The 22,336-nt window shown below is 45.4% G+C and overlaps 2 protein-coding genes and 1 long non-coding RNA gene across 4 annotated transcripts in view; 1 reads left to right on the top strand and 2 right to left on the bottom strand.

The window, feature by feature from the left end:
* Positions 1 to 22,336, bottom strand: part of LOC121000945 — a 677,653-nt gene that overhangs the window by 290,302 nt on the left and 365,015 nt on the right. The gene's annotated exons all lie outside the window — the stretch shown is intronic.
* The window catches only part of KIRREL3 (kirre like nephrin family adhesion molecule 3), an 886,110-nt gene that overhangs the window by 575,331 nt on the left and 288,443 nt on the right, over positions 1 to 22,336 (top strand). The window lies entirely within an intron of this gene.
* LOC121000938 lies at positions 16,361 to 22,176 on the bottom strand. The gene is made up of 2 exons (XM_040431758.1): positions 21,505 to 22,176; positions 16,361 to 16,681 (listed from the first exon to the last, which is right to left on the bottom strand). Exons 1-2 carry the CDS (start codon positions 22,121 to 22,123, stop codon positions 16,677 to 16,679), a joined length of 624 nt encoding a protein of 207 aa, XP_040287692.1. The 5' UTR covers positions 22,124 to 22,176; the 3' UTR covers positions 16,361 to 16,676.

Genomic DNA, 22,336 nt, shown 5'->3' with positions numbered 1-22,336 from the left:
CCACCCTACAGTCCAGACCTGACTCCCAGCGATTACTTTATATTTCGGAACCTAAAGAAATTTCTGCGTGGGAAACGATTTCCTGATGATAATCCAGTCAAGGAGGCCGTAACAGGGTTCCTGCAGCTGCAAGAAGTCTCCTACTATTCTGAGGGCATCAGATCACTGGAGGCAATGTGGAATAAGTGTGATGAAGTCAAGGGGGATTACAAAATTTAGCTTTCATATTCAGATAGATAATTTATTGAACACAAGAGATAGATAGATAGATAGATAGATAGATAGATAGATAGATAGATAGATAGATAGATAGATAGTTGATAGACAGATCAATAGATAATCAGATACTGGTTACTAGTTTCCTCATGAGGTCTTCTTGGTCTTATCTATTTAAGCTAGGTTACTCCACATCATTTCAGAAGATAACACTGGGTAAACCACCCATCCTCTACACATATTTCCCTGTCTATGTCCAGCATGTACTCCGTTCTGCCTCCTCCATGTCCTAGGTGGTGCATTTAGTTCTATAAAGGGTTACTGAGGGGAGGTCAGGTATACCATACCATCTGTAAATTGATGGCTGACCTCTCAAATTAGTGTGGTTGGTGAGAAAGCTTTGTACTTGCAGACAGTAAATCAATGCTACCTGTACAGAGACTACTACAATGGTTTGACAAGGGCAAAGCTGGGGCAAGTGAGCTGGTATGCTGCTGAGTGGCATGAGTCTTCTCCAGCCTCAAGAATAATAACTTGCTCTGTTGTACCTGTAAGCACCTGGGACCAGCTTCTTTCAAGAGAAAAAGATTACGCTCACAATGATCAATCAATGGGAAGCGCATAAATGGAGCGCACAGTATCAGATGGCCTGTGGAACAAGAGGTCCAGAGGGATGGAAGTGGTTATTAGAACCAACGTAACCAGGGCGAACCACAACTGAATTTATAATGCAAGGGGTCATTAGATAGTTGGAGAGTGAACTGTGCTGAGGCAAGGGACTGATGATAAATGCCTGATACCAGAGAGCAGGTGCAGAGATCACTACATGATGATGACGCATGTCCCTGTGCTTGGGACACAGGTGCAAGGACAGCCAGGAAGGTCATGGCCTTATTGTGTCTTTCATATCATGACAGATGGAGCTCTTGAACTAAAGACAGATCTTGTCAACTTCTTACAATCTCTATTAAGGCAGAGGTCCAGGTCATTACCTCCGGGTGAAGCTTACCTAATTTATTTTCCTCATTGTTAGCCACTTGTTGATCTGCTCTATTAAAGGGCATCTGTCAGCAGACCCGGACAACCCCTTTAACTTTACTGCCTATTGGCATGTGAAGTAATCTGAAATCCATATACTGTCTTATCAGAGACTGAAGCTGCTTTATCTTTTCCAATATTTTATACTGCATCTCTGATCCATTTGGGCACAGCAATGATTAGAGACTCCATCTTAGCAGCATTGTCAGTTAGAGTGTGAGGTAGTCTGAAATCCAACTCCTGTATCATCACAAGCTCAGGCTGCTACTTTGCCCCTTCCTACAAATATTCCAGTTGAGTGACAGCCAACTTAGCAGCTACTACTGCTTCCTCTGGGGTGGTCATACCATTGATACATCCCTTTTCTCATGTTATTACTACTTCACTTTATATTCTGATCAGGACTGTAAAAAAATCTGGGTGTAAACCCCGGTGAGAGGTGTAATTGATTACTACTATGTGCTTTAGAGGGGAGAAAATATATCTGGCCATATGACTTGTAGGGTACATTCACATGTCCGCATTATGGGTCCGTAAAAGATGCGGACAGCACACTGTGTGCTGTCCGCACCCGCACTTCCGTTCCGTGGCCCCACAAAAAATAGAAACTATCCTATTGTTGTCCGCAGCCACGCACAAGAAAAGGCATTTCTACTATAGTACCTGCCATGTGTGTTCCGCAAAATGCGGAACGCACATGGCCGGTGTCCGTATTTTGCGGATCCGCAATTTGCGGACTGCAAAACACTTGCGGACATGTGAATGGACCCGTATTCCTTATTTATCACCAGTGTTCAGCTCAGCATACTCTAGCTCTAAGGGCCCATGCAAATTGCAGTCCGCAATGCACGGGCAATGTCCGTAGGGTCGCCGTATGCAGATGCAGGACTCCTTCACGTGAATGGGGTCCGCAATCTGATTTTTTGCGGTGTGGAGGCATGGACAGAAACCCCACAGAAGCACTCCGTTTCTCTGTTCCGCACTGCACCTTCTGAATTGCGGACTCATCCGTGATGCAGTACACAAACGGCCGATGCCCGTATATTGCGGACCCGCTATTTGCGGCGGCCGTGTGCATGAGCCCTAATGGTCAGTTTTCTCTTAGCTCCGATACACATCACACACATAGAGAAGAGGAGATCATGCTCAACTATCTCTTTGTAGCACACCCTCGGAAGCAGAAGCGGCATGTAGGATGTAACACAGCAGTACTAAGCAGTGTAGCTGTGAATCTAGCACTGAGGTGAGACAGTAGCATTTACTAGAAGCAACAGCTTGCCTTTCTGTGTCTCTGCCTCTTTCTCTCTCTCACTCTCTAGCTGCTCCCTTCTGTTCCTCCCCTCTCTATGGAGCTCTCTGTGAGTTTAAAATCCGGCTGATCTCTCCAGATGGATTTTAGCAATGAACTGACAGTGAATGATTAGTGTAGCAGGGAGCAGACAAAGTTATTGAAAAGTGGAATAAAGAGCCATTTTCCTATAATAAGCTATATTATAAAGTTTTTAATATTTGCTTTTACTGTTTATTTATGCAAAGTTTGTTTAAAGGAATAGTACTTCCAAATGGTTATCTGCATGATAAAACATAAACCTTGTAATTATCATCACAAAAAGCTCTTCCTCTGTGGCTGTGATATATGGAGGAGTCCTGGGGGCATCTTTAAGAGATGTGTATAGCTATATGTCATCCACTCAAAGCCGTGTCTTTAGCATGAAACAATGTGTCAGTGTAGTAATCCTCTGTCTCGTTGCATGATGGTGCTTGGCTGTAGCTCTGCTTTCCCATTGATGCAGGGCAAGGGTTAACACGTTTTCCAGCTGCCAGAAACTGATGTTCTGTGTAAGAAACATTTACGTTCCATCCCTTTGCAGAAGACAAGTGAAATTGCTTTACTTACATACCTATTAAGCCTCTTTTTCGCCGGGGTACGTCCTCTGAACTCCGCTGCCAGCTTTCATTTAGCTGGTGATCTTGTGTCTTGCCAAGTTCCGTGCTCTGGAAATTCATCCAAAGAGGCTTTTTGCAGATGGAAGCAGAGACATGAAAGAGCCAGTGTCCTGGGGCCACACTCACCTTATTGCAAGATGACAGATCACACCTACTTACAAAATTACATAACCAACCTGCAAAATCATATTGCTACAGATACATCTTCTCGCGTCCTGGACTTATCCAGCTGGAATAGGCTGAAAGACATGGATTTGGGATATAAAAATATATCAATCTAAACTGAACTAGTTCCCAACTGAAGTCTGGAGCTTGATTTTGGGCACTGGAGCCTGCTGATCGCCAGCCACCTAGTTCTGCACTGGGTGTATATTTAGAATTCCGTGCTTGACATAATTCGCAAATGAATTTTTACGCGCACTTAATTGAGTCAGTTAACTATATGGAGAGTAAAATGCGCGTTTCGTCGGCTATAAGCGTCTCATTAGTAATGACACGTTCCCCATAGAGAGTTGTCAGGGAATAGAGACCAAAGTGAGTCACGCTGATTGTGACTGATGTGCATTTTCTGCATGGTTGGAGACACGGCCTGTCAATCACTTAAAACTCATTTAACAGGAAGGTAAAAGGTGAAGCGGCGTCTGCGGTGGAATAAGGTAGGAGTCTGATGTAGGGAGTCTGTAAAGTATTCAGCTCCTCTGTGCTCTAGTTGATAAGCTATGAAGGTCAGGGATCAGGTCTGTACCGCCACCTATGTCTCGCGCTGTTTCACGTATGATGAAAAATCCTGCAGTTTTCTAATAGACCGCAATATCAATTCTTCATGTTTGCAGATTCTCATTTAGCTGTCATTGAATGGAAACCTTCATCGTTAATATCCAGAGGTTGGAATCCTGATGTAATACTTCAAAGGCTTGTTCACAGGGCGTTTTTTCTGCACGTAATCTACATGGAAACAATGGTAGTGCTTGCTGCCATCCATAAAACTGTGGATCATTTCTGCACAGATTTCTAGACCATGTCAAGAATGAATATGTCCCATACTGGGGAGGTTTTCACACAGAACTGCCATTAACATCACTGGGTGTCTTCACACCAATTAGCCCCATTAAATACAGCTGCAACTGTGGGTGGACCTGTGGCATGCAAAACCGCAGCAAATCCGTGGGTCAGCCTTGGAATTCTCCCACAGTTTCCATGGTGGATTTTTTCCAATGGAAAAATTGTCTGTGTGAAGAAACCTTAAGGCTCTTTTGACACTGCATTATTGGTTTCCACTATATGCCGGAAAACCCAACCATGTCACCTGTCACCCATAGACTGTCATGGTATCCATTTATGGTTTTTACATGATGTCTACTTTATTATTCCACTCTCCAATGGAGGCCTATGGGTCTGTTTAGCATAGATTGCTAACACAGTATAAAAATAGTGTTTGTTAAAACCTAAGCGTTGTCAGACTAGGTGATACAGTCCTGATCAAAAGTTTAAGACCACTTGAAAAATGGCAAAAAATCATATTTAGCATGGCTGGATCTTAACAGGGTTCCAAGTAGAGCTTCAACATGCAACAAGAAGAAATGGGAGTGAGACAAAACATTTTTTGAGCATTCAATTTAATGAAAACAACGAATAAACTGAAACAGGCTGTTTTTCAGCTGATCAAAAGTTTAGGACCACAGCTCAAAAAAAAAAATTAAACCCCCCCCAAAACAGAAATGCAACTTCCAAACAAGAACTCATTAATGAGTAGCTCTGCTGTTATTGTTTATCACTTCAAAAATTCGTTTCGGCATGCTTGATGCAAGCGTTTCCATGAGGTGAGTGGGAACATTTCTCCAAGTGGTGAAGACGGCCGCACGAAGGCCATCTACTGTCTGGAACTGTTGTCCATTTTTATAAACTTCCCATGCCATCCATCCCCAAAGGTTCTCAATTGAATTTAGATCAGGGGAACACGCAGGATGGGCCAAAAGAGTGATGTTATTCTCCTGGAAGAAGTCCCTTGTCCTGCGGGTATTGTGTACTGTAGCTTTGTCCTGTTGAAAAACCCAGTCGTTACCACACAGACGAGGGCCCTCAGTCATGAGGAATGCTCTCTGCAACATCTGGACATAGCCAGGGGCCGTTTGACGCCCCTGCACTTCCTGAAGCTCCATTGTTCCACTGAAGGAAAAAGCACCCCAGACCATTATGGCGCTCCCTCCACTGTGGTGCGTAGAAAACATCTCAGGTGGGATCTGCTTGTCATGCCAGTAACGTTGAAAACCATCAGGACCATCAAGGTTACATTTTCTCTCATCAGAGAATAAAACTTTCTTCCACCTTTGAATGTCCCATGTTTGGTGCTCTCTTGCAAAGTCCAAACGAGCAGTTCTGTGGCGTTCAAGGAGACGAGGTCTTTGAAGACGTTTTTTGTTTTTGAAGCCCTTCAGTCTCAGATGCCGTCTGATGGTTATGGAGATGCAGTCAGCACCAGTAAGGGCCTTAATTTGGGTCGAGGATCGTCCAGTGTCTTGACGGACAGCCAATTGGATCCTCTGGCTCAGTGCTGATGAAATTTTTTTGGGTCTTCCACTTGACTTTTTGTTCCATAACCCTCAGAATCATTTAAGAAATTCCAAATGACTGTCTTACTGCGTCCCACCTCAGCAGCGATGGCGCGCTGTGAGAGACCCTGCTTATGCAGTTCAACAACCCGACCACGTTCAAAAAAGGAGAGTTTTTATGCCTTTGCCATCACAACGTGTGACTACCTGACAGAAAATTACAATAAATCCACATCTTTGCACAGATTTGGCCTTTTAAAGGCATGTGGTCCTAAAATTTGGATCAGCTGAAAAACAGCCTTTTTCAGTTTAATCGTTATTTCCAATTAATTGAATGCTCAAAAAATGTTTGGTCTCACTCTCATTTCTTCTTGTTGCATGTTGAAGCTCTACTTGGAACCTTGTTAAGATCCAACAATGTAAAATATGATTTTTTGCCATTTTTCAAGTGGTCTTAAACTTTTGATCAGGACTGTATTTCAAATTATTGAATGTTTTTATCACTTTCTCAAAATGCAGAGTTTTTTTACTTGTAGAGTAATGACCTCCTTGAAAGTCTTCTGCAGATCATCTCCAGCCTTTACAAGGGCCATCTAGCCTGGAAGTCCCTTGTGACTTTGGTCCCAACACAAATATTTTCCGCCATCTGAAGTGCACGCTGGAACTTTTTGTAGTTTAACTTTTTTCCTGTAGAAATCATGTGCAGAAATCGATCCCAGATGCCAGATGGGTCTGACTGCATGGGTCAATCAGTACTGATCGAAAGAGTCCCCAATCCCAGTTACCATAAGTGATGCGTTGTGCTTCTTCATCACTGGTGCACTCACACCCTGCTCAAGCACCATCCATGGTTCAAGTTTAAGAATCTCTCTCCAGGCAAAAGTTGATTGTTTCAAGTAAAAGAGCTTGTAATTATGGTACTAAAACTCACTCCAAAATCATGGGGATAGGAACAGATGTAATAAACATGAATCGGTTTGTGCTCGGATTTGCTCTTGACATAAGGGGAGATTTATCATGAGGGGGATCTTTAAAGTCGGTTTTGCAGGAGTCTTTGCGGTAATTAGCACCAAATTTATCAAATGTTGAACAATGTTTGATACATTTATTTGGTGCATCTTTTCTTCTACTAACACTTCTGTCTTCTGCTGTCACTCCATTTTCTACACCATCCCTTTAATCAAGTGAGATTGCGACAATTTTTTCAACTATTTAAGTAGTCTCAGTTGATCAATCTGTTTATGCACCAGGGTAACTCGGTTTTCTTAATACTACTGGTCCATTGCTATATGACTTCTGTTATGGTATAGTTATAATTTTATCATACATGTCACATGTGTTTTATGGATAATTAAAATTAGATTAAAAAAATCTAAGGGGGTAATTTATTATACTGAAATACAACTAAATTAGGCGAATTTCACACACAGATGCAACATCTCCCCGCTCATGCCAGGTCTAAAAGTGTGGACATGGCATGGGAGGGGAAGGAGACAGGCCGTCAGGCCCGTCTTATTTACCATTTTCTACGCCTAGTTTAGTCGTAGAAAATGGTCTTAATGTAAGACAGCTAGGAAGCCGTCTTACATTTAGAACTGGCGCTTAATGTGCCAAAGTTATGGAGAGGCCTTCAACTTCGGCGGATCCTCCGCCAGCTATGGGGCTTTATTAAGACCGGCGTCTAAAACCCCGGTCTTAATAAATGTTCCCATAAATCTATAAAAAAGCCTCTTTCCTGCCATTTATAGCACTACCATCCTGTTATGTGAAATAAGTTTCTCTAGGTATCATCAGTCACCTGGTTGTGACTGCAGCCTCTGCACCCCTTTTTCGACATGACTCTGTGTCCGAGGACTTTGACAGCTGTACACTTTGTTACTTTGACAGCTGTACAAAAAACAGCCAATTGTTGACATTTTTGTATTGCTGTCTTACATCCCTTTGGAAATACGAAACACATCAATGCAGTAACATTATGAGGCTGCTGCAAGCTCCCCCCATCTCCTGGCACAGCAATGGGATCCTCTTGGTTACACTCCAGTCACCATGTCACAGGTATATGTGTTGTATATGGGGCCCAAAATAAGTGAAATTAAATGGGTATTCTCATCAAAGACAGATTTTGCCACAAATGTCTGATAGATACTTTTAGGACCTGCAGAGATCTTAAGAACACAGGTCACCCAACCACATCCAAGTAGTGGCTATCCGAGGTGGCCAGGATTTCTTCTGATATCTTCTACAGCCACCTGGAATTGTGAAAGAGCTTGTGTATCAGAGGCTGAGCAGCCTGAAAATAAATCTGTCCCTTCATACAACCAAGGTCATGGATAATTCCCTCACCCTACACAGATATATAATCTACATATAAACCTCTGCTCGCTTAGAAAATAACAAGTTCCATGGAAAATTCCATAATTTCTAGACTATCTATTAGTTTCCACCCAGAAATTCTTTCTCCTTAATGCACTCACAGTGTGTTAAGGTCTGAGCAGCCAATAAATCCAGTATTAAAGACACAAGGCGGCAAAATGAGATTCTGTGTCAAACTGACATAAAAATGCAAAACACCAACTTTAAAGAAGCCCGTAGCATTTTTCATACATTAGGCGAGAAATGTTTTCAGTCCCATTAAGCTAAGCTGCCTCTTGGCTGTTTCCGAGCTCAATCTGTCCATGCCACCGGCTACAGACTCCCCACATTGACAGATAGTGCACTGGGCACAGTTAATCTGGCAGATTGCGGCATAGAAAACGATGGGCCTCCCAAGACCTTCCGAAAGCTCATTTTTTACACAGCAGTAATACAGTGGAAGGGTTATAGTCCGGGTATTTTCTGCAGCACATTTGGAGCCGAAGAGAAGGAAGGAGATGAATGGGCTTCTCACTGCTTAGCCACGAGACTCATCATAATATATGTAAATTATCATTTTATGTATATAATATGCCATCAAGGTGTTCTGCAAAATAACACTGCTGCGCTTTTATAGCACGTCGTATGTCCCAGTAAATCAGAGCAGCTGTGACCCCCACCAGCCGCCCCCTCCCCCCACCCATGTCAGCAGCCATAAATATTTTCCTAACATGTAATACATGAGAAGTGGATCTGGATGTTTACTGGCAGGTATCCGGTAAAATATGGTGGTGCTTCTAGCGCCTATATTTTATCTAAAGCAAACTAAGAGATATTACCCCATAAACTAAACAGACAAAGGACTCTTCGCAGATACCTGATTCAGCCTGGCAGGGACTTACACACCCAGCCCTTTTTTTTTGCACCCATCGGACACCCCTCTGTAGACCAACCCGACGCTGACTCTTTATATTTCCACCACCGTTCAGTAACGTTAGCTATAAATTGTCCCCGTAGGGGGTGCTGCTGATCACACCCAGAAGCAGCCTAACATCCTATTGACCATTAATGGAGCTGGGAGAGGTCAGAGCTTTCCTCTATTCAAAGCCAATAATGGGGTCTCCCGGGTGGGATGGATGTGGAGGTGTTTGTTAGAATCAGTCTATATATCCTAAGAGACAAAACCCTTGCGCGCTCATATCTTAAACAAGTATTCATGGTAAATTAGAGATCTGAAATGAGTATTAAGTGTTCTGTGCACCGTGAAATAAGATAGGAAAATGGCTGGATGGAAGACCTCCCAGGGGTGGCTGCAGGCTGCAGGACCTCGATTCCTCTGCGCACGCTATATGCCTCTGTACACACCTGTCCAATTCTAGAGAAAGATTGAATCTAAAGATGTGATTTCAGGAATGGTCACCTGTCCAATACTAGGGATTACCATGGTAAAGAGTGGTGCTGCATTATTATTTTTTATTTTTATAATTTCCTAAAACCCCTGTAATCATTGTATTTATTCAGTTTTTCCAACAATTTTTTGCAAACTAAACCATCAAAATGACAACATAATCAGATATAGATTATCTGTCCTAGGCTGCAGCCCACTAGCCAACATTAAATATGCTATCTTGTATATTTCTGTGATTAATATTGTTTTACATCAGATTTTATGTACATTGTGATGATTATTATTGTGACTCAGAAACCAATCTTGATATAGTGACATTTGCACAGTACAACTCCTATTTTCCTGTGCGGAGGGTGTAATTCGGAGCACTGAATATAATGGCACAGTCTCACCTCTGGGTTAGCTCTTCTTATACAGGTGAAACGTGAAAAATTATAATATCGTGTAAAAGTTGATTTATTTCAGTAACTTAAAATTAGAATTTAGTAAAAAAAATGCAATATTCTAGGCTCAAAGTGTCACACTATAGTCAGCTAATTAATCCATACCCCCTGAGCAAAGGGTACCTCAAAATTGTGACTTTGGGGTTTCATAAGCTGTAAGCCATAATCATCCAAATTATAACAAATAAAGGCTTGAAATATCTCGCTTTGCCTGTAATGAGTCTCATATGTTAGTTTCACCTTTTAAGTTGCATTACTGAAATAAATGAACTTTGCACGATATTCAAATTTTTCCGGTTTCACCTATACATGGTGGTTGATTTCAGCTATCACTTGGGATTTTGTGTCTTGTTTATGCTGCTTGGGTTGTACTATGACAGATCCCGTGTAAACACAGACTACATCTGCACTATTGCCTTGTAGCCTACATGAGGGTTGTAAAAACTGCTTGGATGCCTGCTGTGAGTCTGAATGAAGGAGAGACAGTCATTATGACCAGGACAGGGATGTGGGACCTGCAGAAGTGGATAATGTGCTCAGGACTCCTTCCAAGTTATTATCCTTCTGTGCGGCAGAAGATGTTACCAGTGTTGTGTCATCCATAACATGTGCGTGATCTATACAGCTACAAGCCTACTCACTACCTGCCATGAAAATGCTGTATATTGTAGTGAAAAGTCAGGATTGTGCCTCACTAGAAAATTGACAGATAGATAGATACACAAGAGGAAAGAGGAATGACATTTTGGTGCTGTTTATAGTTGAAATCCAGCTCACCTGGTAATAGTCATTAACCCCCAGTGCACGGAGCAAGTCAGGTAAGACCTTTGGTAATAGAAGAAATAAACGTAGTTCCAGCACTTCAATTTCGTTGTGTTGCCTTCTTCTTTATTATGGTGACCAATTTACAACATGTAGAAAAATCCAAACACTCCAACACCAGTTAACGCGTTTCGGACAAACCGTCCTTAGTCATAACTGACTTTTACTGCTGGGGGAAGAAAAGAACACAGCGGCCATAGCAGCACAATATGTTACTGTCTGCCATAGACTGAGAGGAGCCTAATAATTTACGGACTCTTATACCCTCACCCTGGATGTCTCCCCATGCCCCAACCCTACCCAATTATTTCCCACCTGCTTTGGCAATGCTAAAATGTATTTAGTCCTGTCAATAAAGCTGATATGAATTTGATAGATATGAGACAGACAGAGAGATAGAGATAGATAGATAGATATAGATACAGTAGATGCAGAAATGGTAATTAGCACAGAACAACGTCATTCATTGATTGGACTGAAATCCATCAGAGTCAGGAGGCTATTAGATATTTTTCTGTCAATCATTTCTGATCAATGTGCTGCCACACTTACAGTATGCGCTGCCAGGTACTAGTGCCACAGATCTTCCTATTCACCTATGTTATCCTTTCTACCTGCAGTACTGGCATCTTTTCTAGAATAATGTGTGCGAGCCGGTTATAGCAGCATTAACATGTCCTGGGAAAATTCCATGAACAGCACTATAGGTCCCGCCTAGTGAGCAGGGCCGTCTTTACCAAGGGGCAAAAGGGGCAGCTGCCCCGGGCCCAGTTGCTCCTGGGGGGCCCAAGGCAGCTGCCTCTTGAGCCCTGCTAGCCACTGCCCCGGGTGTCAGGCTGTCAGCTCTACCAGGATTCCAGGCATCATGATCGTACTGTGATTTAGGACCTTAATGACATCATCACCATGTGACCAGTAACCTAGCAATTACTGGTCACATGGCTATGAGGTCATCACAGGTCCTGTGGAGTGTTGCAGAAGTTAACTGTGGAGCTTTTTTGTGTGAACATTACATCAGAAAAAGGTGACAGGGGCTGTTATGTTAATCTACTGTATAGTGGGGTGCTGTATACTGTGTGGGACTGTATACGGTGTGGGACTGTATACTGTGTGGTGGGCTGTATACTGTGTGGTGGGCTGTATACTGTGTGGGGGGCCTGTATACTGTGTGGGGGGCCTGTATACTGTGTGGGGGCCTGTATACTGTGGGGGGGGGCTGTATACTGTGGGGGGGGGGTGTATACTGTGGGGGGGGGGGCTATATACTGTGGGGGGGCTGTATACTGTGTGGGGGGGGGGCTGTATACTGTGTGGGGGGGCTGTATACTGTGTGGGGGGCTGTATACTATGGGGGGGCTGTATACTGTGGGGGGTGGGGGCCTGTATACTGTGGGGGGCTGTATAGTGTGGGGGGGCCTGTATAGTGTGGGGGGGCTATACTGCTGTGCTGTATACTGTAGGGGTCTTTATAATGTATACTGAGGGTGCGGTATAGTGTGGAGTGCTATACTGCTGTACTGTATAGTGTGGGGGGCTGTATCGTGTATTGTTTGGGGTGCTGTATACTGTGAGGTGTTGTATACTGTGGGGTGCTGTATACTGTGGGCTGCTATACTGCTCTACTATATACTAGTGTGGGGGGCTGTATCGTGTATTGTTTGGGGTGCTGTATACTGTGAGGTGTTGTATACTGTGGGGTGCTGTATACTGTGGGCTGCTATACTGCTCTACTATATACTGTGGGGTACTTTATAGTGTGGGGTGCTAAATTGCATACTGTGTGGTGCTGTATACTATAGGGTGCTATACTGCATACTGTGGGTTGCTGTATACTATAGGGTGCTATACTGCATACTGTGGGGTGCTGGGGTGCACTGGAACACTAGGGTGAGCCGAGCCCTGGTCTCCTTCCTGCAGAGCGGTGCCTACTTCCAGCCTGAGCCCAGCTGCGCAGAGCACTGACCCTGAGCCGCTGGAGTCTTCAGAACTGGAAGTATTTACAGTCATTCACTGGACTCTACCAGGTGTGTGGATTTTTTGTGTGTGTTGTGGTGGAGGGCGTGATTGCCTGCTAAGGTGTGGGAAAGCGGGATCCAGGGGGCCCAAGTAAATTTTTGCCCAGGGTCCAATCAATATTAAAGACGGCCCTGCTAGTGAGCACGGATGTAGTAGAGCTACGTTTCTCATTTCACAGAGTTACATTTGTAGGACCCCAGACCGACCCGTTCCTCCCCTTTTGGTGGTCCTGCTTATTGCCAGGAGGGGGAGTTCCTGTCCAGAGACAGAGGAGTTCCTGTCCAAATAGAATTTTCCAGAGAGATCTAGTTACTCTAATTGAAAGTCAAGTGAAGTCTTGAGACGCTAGCCAGCAGAGTGAACTGCTACATCCAGCATTAAAGACACTGCTGTCAGGTGAGGGACTACAGAATGTTACTAGGCCAGTACGATTTAAGTACTAAATTGCCACCATCCAACATGTCGCTATAATACTAATTCTGCTACTGCATGTATTTGAGGTTCAATGTTGCACTTAGTAAAAAAAAAACTTTAATTTTGGCCCCCTTCTTCACCATTACATTTTCACTGCACTAATCCCCAGGGAGCAACGGCCTGAGGGAGTACACCATGACATGACATTTCATCAGGGCCACTACCACTCCCATTTTGCGCACTGACTCCTCCAGGGCTCACTGCACATTCATCCCTCAAGGTACCTACTGCATCATCTTAACCCACAAATCATCCAACAGATAAATGATAGATTTAGAAACCATGACGTGTTTTACCTGGCATGACATTCAGGCCCTTGAGCTCCAAATTACCTTAGAACCTCAGTTTGCTCAATCGATCATGTGCCCTTGCTGGTGTCCTCGCAAGATCTTCCTCGCTGATGATGAACGTTTCCTCTTCAGCCATGTGTAACGCCCCAGAGTGGCATTACCACCTTTGCACCCTGCTACTGTCTTTATTGGTTAACCTCATGTCAACATGTGTATTTATTTCAGGTCCAAACACTGTGCATTTCCTGTTTTGCAACTATGTTCAAATGTGATGTGCCTGGTTCACCAGCAAGTGGCAGCAAATATAGCAGAGCTGTACTTAGAGAGAATGGAACCTTCCATTCCATTCTAAAAAAAAAAAAAAACTCTGTGGAGAAGTCCCATTTCCTGCAGGAAGGGTGGGGACCAGTTTAGTAGCGGTCTAGCTCACCTCCTGCTAGGGGAAGGAAGCAAGTGCTGGGCATGTCCAGGCCAAGCCAGCTAGAGCACCTTCAGCTCTGCTGGATATGGAGGCCACAGCTTAGAGCCTCAGAAGCAAGGAAGAAAGTTCCCTAGTATAACTTAAGAGACAGACTACAGAGAGAAGTTGCAGCATAAAGAAAAAGCTAAGTTATACAGCAAGCCTGTCAGTACAGCTTGGCCAGAGAGCAATAGATCTAGCAGAGTTGAGTTTGCCTGCCAGAGTTTTAATGCTAAAGCTTGCTGGGACCAAGACAAAGTTTGAAGATTGTTTCTGATGAACGTTTACCAAAGTAAAGCTGCTATTGAACTTCATCACAAGGTCTGGACTCAATTATTTCTTCAAACTCCTCAATTATACCTCCCTATTTGCTGCTTCGAAGCCAACGCCTGGGGTCCAGTCGTATCCAGGTAAGAGCACCGTGACGCAAAACATAAAGGGACATTTTGGGCCACCCTATACCACTCGGGCATTCCTACACCTGGATACTCGGGTCATCTTTAGGGCCCCAGGGTGCGGCCCATTGCAGATGGAGGGGTTAACTGCCATCTTTTTAGGCAGAGTACCATTCTATTATTCGAGACAAGGGGAGACTGAGAAGAATACAGAATCTTTAAAATCGCTTGTTAGCGCTATTCATCCATAATGATACAAGGACACAGAATTACAGTAGTCCTGGAGAGCGCAGTTTTAGTTTTGTTTTTTGTTTTCTTCGCCATGAAATTGCAGGAAGCTGGCAGGAAAAGACCATTCAGATGAATGATTTAGACTCACGGGAGCCCGCAGTTATGGAACATGCTCCATGAAAGACATATTTGACTCATCTCTCTGCAGAACAATAGAGCCTATCCAGACCTTGGCGCTCTGGCAAGAAAGCCGGGTACAGTCTCCTACTGAGCGCTCGCCTTCATTACTAACAGAGCAGTTTGGGGATATATGGCAGAGAGTAAAGGGTGCATTAAGATCCTCTATGTACAGTAGATGTCTATATAGTCCATATTATCACAGCATTTATCTCTGGTAAATAAAGGCTGTTCTTAGAGGATTTTGTAGCACTACTACTCCCAGCAGGAAACAACCTGTATCAGAATGCACAGTCATTATTGGAGGGATTGACTGAAGGGTCATAAGGGTCAAGTAGTATGTAGTCCTCTTCCAGACTTCAGGGCAATCACCAGCACCTACAGGGTCACTTACTGTAACCATTCCTCCTCTTCTGTGCATCGATGGCAGTCTCCAGTTCAGGGGAATACATCACCTGTGGAGCAACTAAGTCCTGTATAGAAAAGATATACTGTAAGGTCATTTCCTGAATATGTCACCTATAAAGTATATGGATGCTGTACACAAATAGGATAATTTTATGAATATGTCACATACTGTAGATTAATGTTATGACCACATCAACTTCACGTATACGGTAGAATATAGAGGTGGTGCATACATATAGGAAAATGTTCTGAATATGCTACTTAGGGCTGTTTCACACGAGCGAGTCCATTGCGGGAATCACGCTCCGTGTGTGAGTGTCATCCTCCGCTCTGGACTTGCAGGAGCGCAGGGTATTATCATTATGATTCTGTGGAAAAAAGGCCATGCAGAGATACATAGAATTATAAATCATGATAACGCCGTGCGCTCCTGCAAGTCCATAGCGGAGGATGACACTCACACACGGAGCGCGATTCCCGCAATGGACTCGCTCGTGTGAAACAGCCCTTATAGAACATTAAGATCTGTACACACATATATGATAATGTTTCACATACATTACAAACAGAGTATATAGGTGCTGTACACATCTAGAATATCATTATGACTACATCACCTATATAATACATAGAACCTGTACACACATAGGAGAATGGTATGAATATATCACCCATTGAGTATATAGGTGTGGTACAGATATAGCTTATTGTTATGACCACACCACCTATAGAGTATATATATTGTGGGGATTTGCTCTGCTAGAGAGGCTTGCGGACGCAATACAGAGGCAATGACGTCTTTAACTTAAACAGTGCAATGTTTTATTCACACATAAGTAAAGTGACAACAAAAAGGCAGTTTCAAGGAAAAACAGTCACCTTGAGTCTGGCATTTGTTCACACCAGGCTGAAGCACATAAGTCCTTGGGTGAAGCAGAAGTCCACGTGCTTTTTCCCAAACAATATAGCAAGCCTTAGTCCCCGCTTAAACTCTCAGGCTCCAACACCCAGACTCATAAAGCTCCAGTATCAGATAGAGGATAATCAGGTGATTTTCCTATTTCATGACGTAAAGTCATGATTTTATTAAAGACACGGAGGCGAGTATTGCTATTCTCCTTCTTTACTCTGACCAATAGCAGCAAAGAACAAATAAAAATATTGAAACATGTCATCAGCCCCTCCCCATAGTCTCTCTATAACAGGCCACACCGCCTGCAAATCCTCCTCTTTCTTTGTAAATTCGAACCGAACAGCCCAATCGAACCGCCAACCAGGAACCGGAACAGCCTGGGAACAAAAGCGCCATCCATCCGGAAGCGAACAGGAACACCAGGAACGACCTAGAAGAAACTCCTGAAGCTGTCCACGTCACATGATCGGCTGGAACCGAACTGCCGACCCTCCGAACCAGGACGTAGAACAAAGGACACCACGGAACTGACCGATCTCAACCTGAAAAAAGGCGAAAACAGAGCCATGATAGAAGCAAATTGGTGCATCGTATTCACAAACAAATGGTTGCGACAAACCTACTCAGGAAAAACTCATAGAGTTAAATCAATATGCAAATGACACACAATCAAAATCATTCCAATTTTAAAAACTCACATAGGGAGGGAAAACATAGGGTGGGCAATACTCGCCTCCGTGTCTTTAATAAAATCATGACTTTACGTCATGAAATAGGAAAATCACCTGATTTTATTACAAGACCCGGAGGCTCATATTGCAAGTTCAAAGTTAAGACAAATTCTCAATAATTGACGAAAAAACGTGAGGACCTGGACGGAAGTAAAATTCCCTGAACGTGGAGACTCTGGACCAGTCCGCCAGTTTCAAAATGTCCTCCAGTCTGGCGCCAGAAACCGCCAAAGAGGTAGCAGACGCCCCCCTAGCAGAATGCGCCGAAAAAACAGAAGTATCTACGCCCGCAAGCTCCATGATCCACTTCATCCACCTAGCCAGCGTGGGAGTGGTCACTGGGGCAAAAGGACGAATGGTCGAAAGGAAAAGATGCGGGAACTCACGTGACCGATGCGGAGAAGTGCGAGCCTCATACTCCCTGAGGCAGGCCACTGGGCAAAGTGAAGGTGAAGCCGGGAAAGCAGGATAAGCCACCGAACGGATGTGAGTCTTAGTCCTCCTAGAGATGTCAAAAGAGACCCCCTCCGGGGTGTACGAGCGTGCATCAAAGTCCAAAGCCCGGACGTCTGAAACCCGCTTGCAGGAGATCAGGCAAAAGAGAGTGACGAGCTTAGCCGACAGCTGCCGAAGGGAAAGGTCCGTATTCTGAGGCCAAGAAGACAAAAAAGAAAGGACGCAAGACACATCCCACGTGGCAGAAAATCTAGGTCTTGGAGGACGAGACATCCGAGAACCGCGCAGGAGGCGACATACTAAAGGATGTTGTCCCGCAGGGGTACCATCAAAACCTTGGTGAGAGGCAGAAATAGCCGATCTGAACAGGCTGATTGTGCGGTAAGCCTTGCCCTGGTCAAATAAAGAAGAAAGGAAATGCAAGACCTCTGTCACAGGTGCCGATACGGGATCCAAGTCCCTAGCCACGCACCAGCGAGCCCAAGATCCCCAGGCCGATCTGTAAGATCGTCTGGTGCCAGGGGCCCACGCATTTTCCAAGAGGACTCTAGCTGTTCCCGAAACTCCTGGGACCTCCCAGGGTCCCCTGAAATCCGACATGCCAGCAGGCGCAGAGATCCGTCTAGGAGAAGAGGATGTAGTTGGTGATTCGGACCTCGGAGGAGAGTCTGAGACGTCGGGAGCAGGTACGGGATCTCTATGATCATCTCCAGAAGGTGCTGAAACCACGACTGGGAGTTCCAAAATGGGACCAGTAGCACCAGATCCGCTGAATAACGTCGCACCTGAATCAGGGTCCTGGGGATCAGCTGAAATGGAGGAAACGCGTAAAGCAGATCTCTGGACCAATCCTACAGAAAAGCGTCCACCGCTTCGGCTTCCGGGTCCAGGCGCCAACTGTAAAAACGTCGTAGTTGCGAGTTGAGACGGGAAGCAAATAGGTCGATGCAGCAAGGACCCCAAATTGACATTAAGGAACGGAACACCGCGGGATCCAACTGCCAGTCGCTAGAATCGGAAAGATACCGAGAGCTCCAATCCGCATGAATGTTCTGGACACCAGGGAGATATTCCGCCAAAACAACCAACTCCTTGTCTAGACAGTAGTCCCAGAAATCCTTCGCCAGACGAGACAAGATGGTGGAGCGGGTTCCGCCCATGCCGTTGATGTACCTCACCGCTGACACGTTGTCCATGCGAAGTTGGATGCAGGATCTGGCCGTGTCCTTCGTGAAGCTCTTGATCGCAAATGATCCAGCCAACAGTTCCAGCGCATTGATATGGAATCCCGCCTCGGCCTCTGACCAACCGCCTCCGGTCGTGATCCCCTCGCAGTGAGCTCCCCAGCCCGACAGGCTGGCATCCGAATCTACCACGAAATCCGGACGATGGCCGAAGATCGCCTTGCCGTTCCAAGCACGAAGATTGTGGATCCACCAGGATAGTTCCTCCTTGGTCTCCTCGTCCAGCGAGATCCAATCCGCATAGGAAGCCCCCGCCCGAAGGTGGGAGATCTTCAGGCGCTGTAGAGCCCGGTAGTGAAGCGGGGCTGGGAAAACCGCCTGGATAGATGAGGCCAGCAGACCTATGATCCTGGCTAGATGGCGTAGAGGGATCTGGGAAGACGACCTGGCTTTGCACAACTCCTTCCGTATGGACCGAACCTTGGCCGGAGGCAGGCTGAGCGTCCCTGCCGTGGCATCCACCAGAAACCCCAAGAACTCCATCACGTGAGACGGGGTGAGGCAAGACTTCTCCTGATTGAGGAGGAAACCCAGATCTGACAGAAGATCCATGGTCCAGCGAAGATGATCCAGTAATACTGACCGATTCTGGGCCATGATCAGAATGTCGTCCAGATATACGATGAGACGAACTCCACGACTGCGCAGCCACGCCATAGCCGGACGCATCAGCTTGGTGAAACACCAGGGAGCTGAAGATAGGCCGAACGGGAGGCACGTGAATCGCCAAATCCTGTTCTACATAGTAACATAGTAACATAGTACATAAGGCCGAAAAAAGACATTTGTCCATCCAGTTCGGCCTGTCATCCTACAAGTTGATCCAGAGGAAGGCAAAAAAACCCTGTGAGGTAGAAGCCAATTTTCCTCACTTTAGGGGAATAAAAAATTCCTTCCCGACTCCAATCAGGCAATCAGAATAACTCCCTGGATCAACGACCCCTCTCTAGTAGCTATAGCCTGTAATATTATTACACTCCAGAAATACATCCAGGCCCCTCTTGAATTCCTTTATTGTACTCACCATCACCACCTCCTCAGGCAGAGAGTTCCATAGTCTCACTGCTCTTACCGTAAAGAATCCTTTTCTATGTTTGTGTACAAACCTTCTTTCCTCCAAACGCAGAGGATGTCCCCTCGTCACAGTCACAGTCCTGGGGATAAATAGATGATGGGATAGATCTCTGTACTGCCCCCTGATATATTTATACATAGTAATTAGATCTCCCCTCAGTCGTCTTTTTTCTAACGTGAATAACCCTAATTTTGATAATCTTTCAGGGTACTGTAGTTGCCCCATTCCAGTTATTACTTTAGTTGCCCTCCTCTGGACCCTCTCCAGCTCTGCTATGTCTGCCTTGTTTACAGGAGCCCAGAACTGTACACAGTACTCCATGTGTGGTCTGACCAGTGATTTGTAAAGTAGTAGGAATATGTTCTCATCACGGGCATCTATGCCCCTTTTGATGCAACCCATTATCTTATTGGCCTTGGCAGCCGCTGCCTGACACTGTTTTTTGCAGCTTAGTTTGCTGTTTATTAAAATTCCTAGATCCTTTTCCATGTCAGTGTTACCGAGTGTTTTACCATTTAGTATGTACGGGTGACTTGCATTATTCCTTCCCATGTGCATAACTTTACATTTGTCAGTGTTAAACCTCATCTGCCACTTATCTGCCCAAGCCTCCAATCTATCCAGATCCCTCTGTAGTAGTATACTGTCCTCTTCAGTTTTAATTACTTTACACAGTTTTGTGTCATCTGCGAAAATTGATATTTTACTATGCAAGCCTTCTACAAGATCATTAATAAATATATTGAAGAGAATAGGGCCCAATACTGACCCCTGAGGTACTCCACTAGTGACAGTGACCCAATCTGAGTATGTACCATTAATAACCACCCTCTGTTTTCTATCATTGAGCCAGTTACTTACCCACTTACAGACGTTTTCTCCGAGTCCGAGCATTCTCATTTTATATACTAACCTTTTATGAGGTACAGTGTCAAATGCTTTGGAGAAGTCCAGATACACGACATCCATTGATTCGCCGCTGTCAAGTCTAGTACTTACCTCCTCATAGAAACTGATTAAATTAGTTTGACATGACCGATCCCTCACGAAGCCATGCTGATATGGCGTTATTTGCTTATTTCCCATAAGATGCTCTAACATAGCATCTCTCAGAAAACCTTCAAACAGTTTACCCACAACAGATGTTAAACTTACCGGCCTATAGTTTCCAGGCTCTGTTTTTGGACCCTTTTTGAATATTGGCACCACATTTGCCATGCGCCAATCCTGTGGGACATTCCCTGTCAGTACAGAGTCCGCAAATATCAGAAATAAGGGTCTGGCTATGACATTACTTAATTCCCTTAGGATACGGGGGTGTATGCCATCCGGTCCTGGCGGTATGCCATCCGGTTCTGCCAAGAGAAACAGAGAAGGTTCCTGGACGCGTCCTCTACTGGGACAGTAAGATAAGCGTCCTTCAAGTCCAGCTTGACCATCCAATCGCCCATCTGAAGGAGGTCCCGAAGGAGATGGATGCCCTCCATTTTGAAATGGCAGTATCTGACGAACGCGTTGAGGGCGCGTAAATTGATAACAGGCCGAAGTTGGCCCCCCTTTTTTGCCACTAGAAAAATATTGCTGATTATCAGGCCCGGGGACATCGGAGCCGGTTCTATGGCTCCTTTGCGGACCAGGTCCGACAGTTCTGAGTCGACCAGCATGCGGTTCTCCGCTGAGTGTATCGCCGGGTGCGGGGGTGGGAGGGATAGTGGAGAGGACGTCAGCTCGATATGGAAACCCCTGACCGTGGAAAGGACCCAACGGTCCGAGGTGATGTGGGACCAAGCTGGGGAAAAAAGACGTAGTCTGCCCCCTACACAAGCCTTTAAAGAATTGAAATGAGTTGGTAGACTCACCGTAGGGACGTCTAGAAGACGGATTTCCTCGATATCCTCTTGGACGCCAGGAGCTTCCTCGTGAAGGGAAGAACGAAGACTGTTCTCGTCTGTGCTCCTGGAATGAAGACCTCTGGGAGTAGGAGCCTCGGCCCGAACCACGGGACTGAAATTGGGCACGGCCGGACAGGCGGCCCCTGAAGCTGCCGGCCCTGGTAGAGACCCTACCGTGAAAAACTCGCTTCATGGAGGACTGGGCCTTGTCTAAGGCCGTGAAAGCCCCCACAAACCTCCCTAGGTCCTTAATGAATGGTTCACCAAATAAAAGGCCCTGGGCCTCCTTTCCAGCCTCCGTCAGAGCTAGGTTTGACAGCTTTGGCTCAATTTTGAAGAGGATGGCCTTTCGCCTCTCTATAGCCAAGGACGTATTCACGTTCCCTGCTATGCAAATGGCCCTCTGTACCCATTCGCGCAATTCCAGCGGGTCAACTTGCTTGTCCTCGGCTTTAGCTGTCTCTGCCAGGTCGAAAAGCTTAGCTAGCGGGCCAAATATGTCCAGGAGTTTGTCCTGGCAGGATCGTAGCGCCGACTCCAGACCCCTACGCGGGTTCCAACCAGATTTGGCGAGGAACTGCGTCATTTTGGGGTCGACCGCTGGAGTCTCGCACACCCTGTTAGGGATGACGGGTCTGGGGCACTACGCCCTAAGCTTATTGCGAGCCTCTTTGGAAAGAGGACATCGCACTCTAGCCTCCAAATATTTGGAGACGTGCTCCAATGGTAACCACTCAGCCGAGCGGGGGTGGTGGAGCGAATCTGGGTCGAACAATGGTTCCCCAGAGGGATCCGTCAA

The sequence above is a fragment of the Bufo bufo genome, chromosome 1, assembly GCF_905171765.1.
Source record: "Bufo bufo chromosome 1, aBufBuf1.1, whole genome shotgun sequence".
Classification (NCBI taxonomy): Eukaryota; Metazoa; Chordata; class Amphibia; order Anura; family Bufonidae; genus Bufo; species Bufo bufo.
Note: the sequence above shows the minus strand (reverse complement) of the source record. Positions and strands in the feature narration are given on the sequence as shown.

Excerpts from the sequence above, each read along its gene's own strand:
- LOC121000938 (XM_040431758.1), bottom strand. The coding sequence starts at position 22,123 with ATGACGCAGTTCCTCGCCAAATCTGGTTGGAACCCGCGTAGGGGTCTG.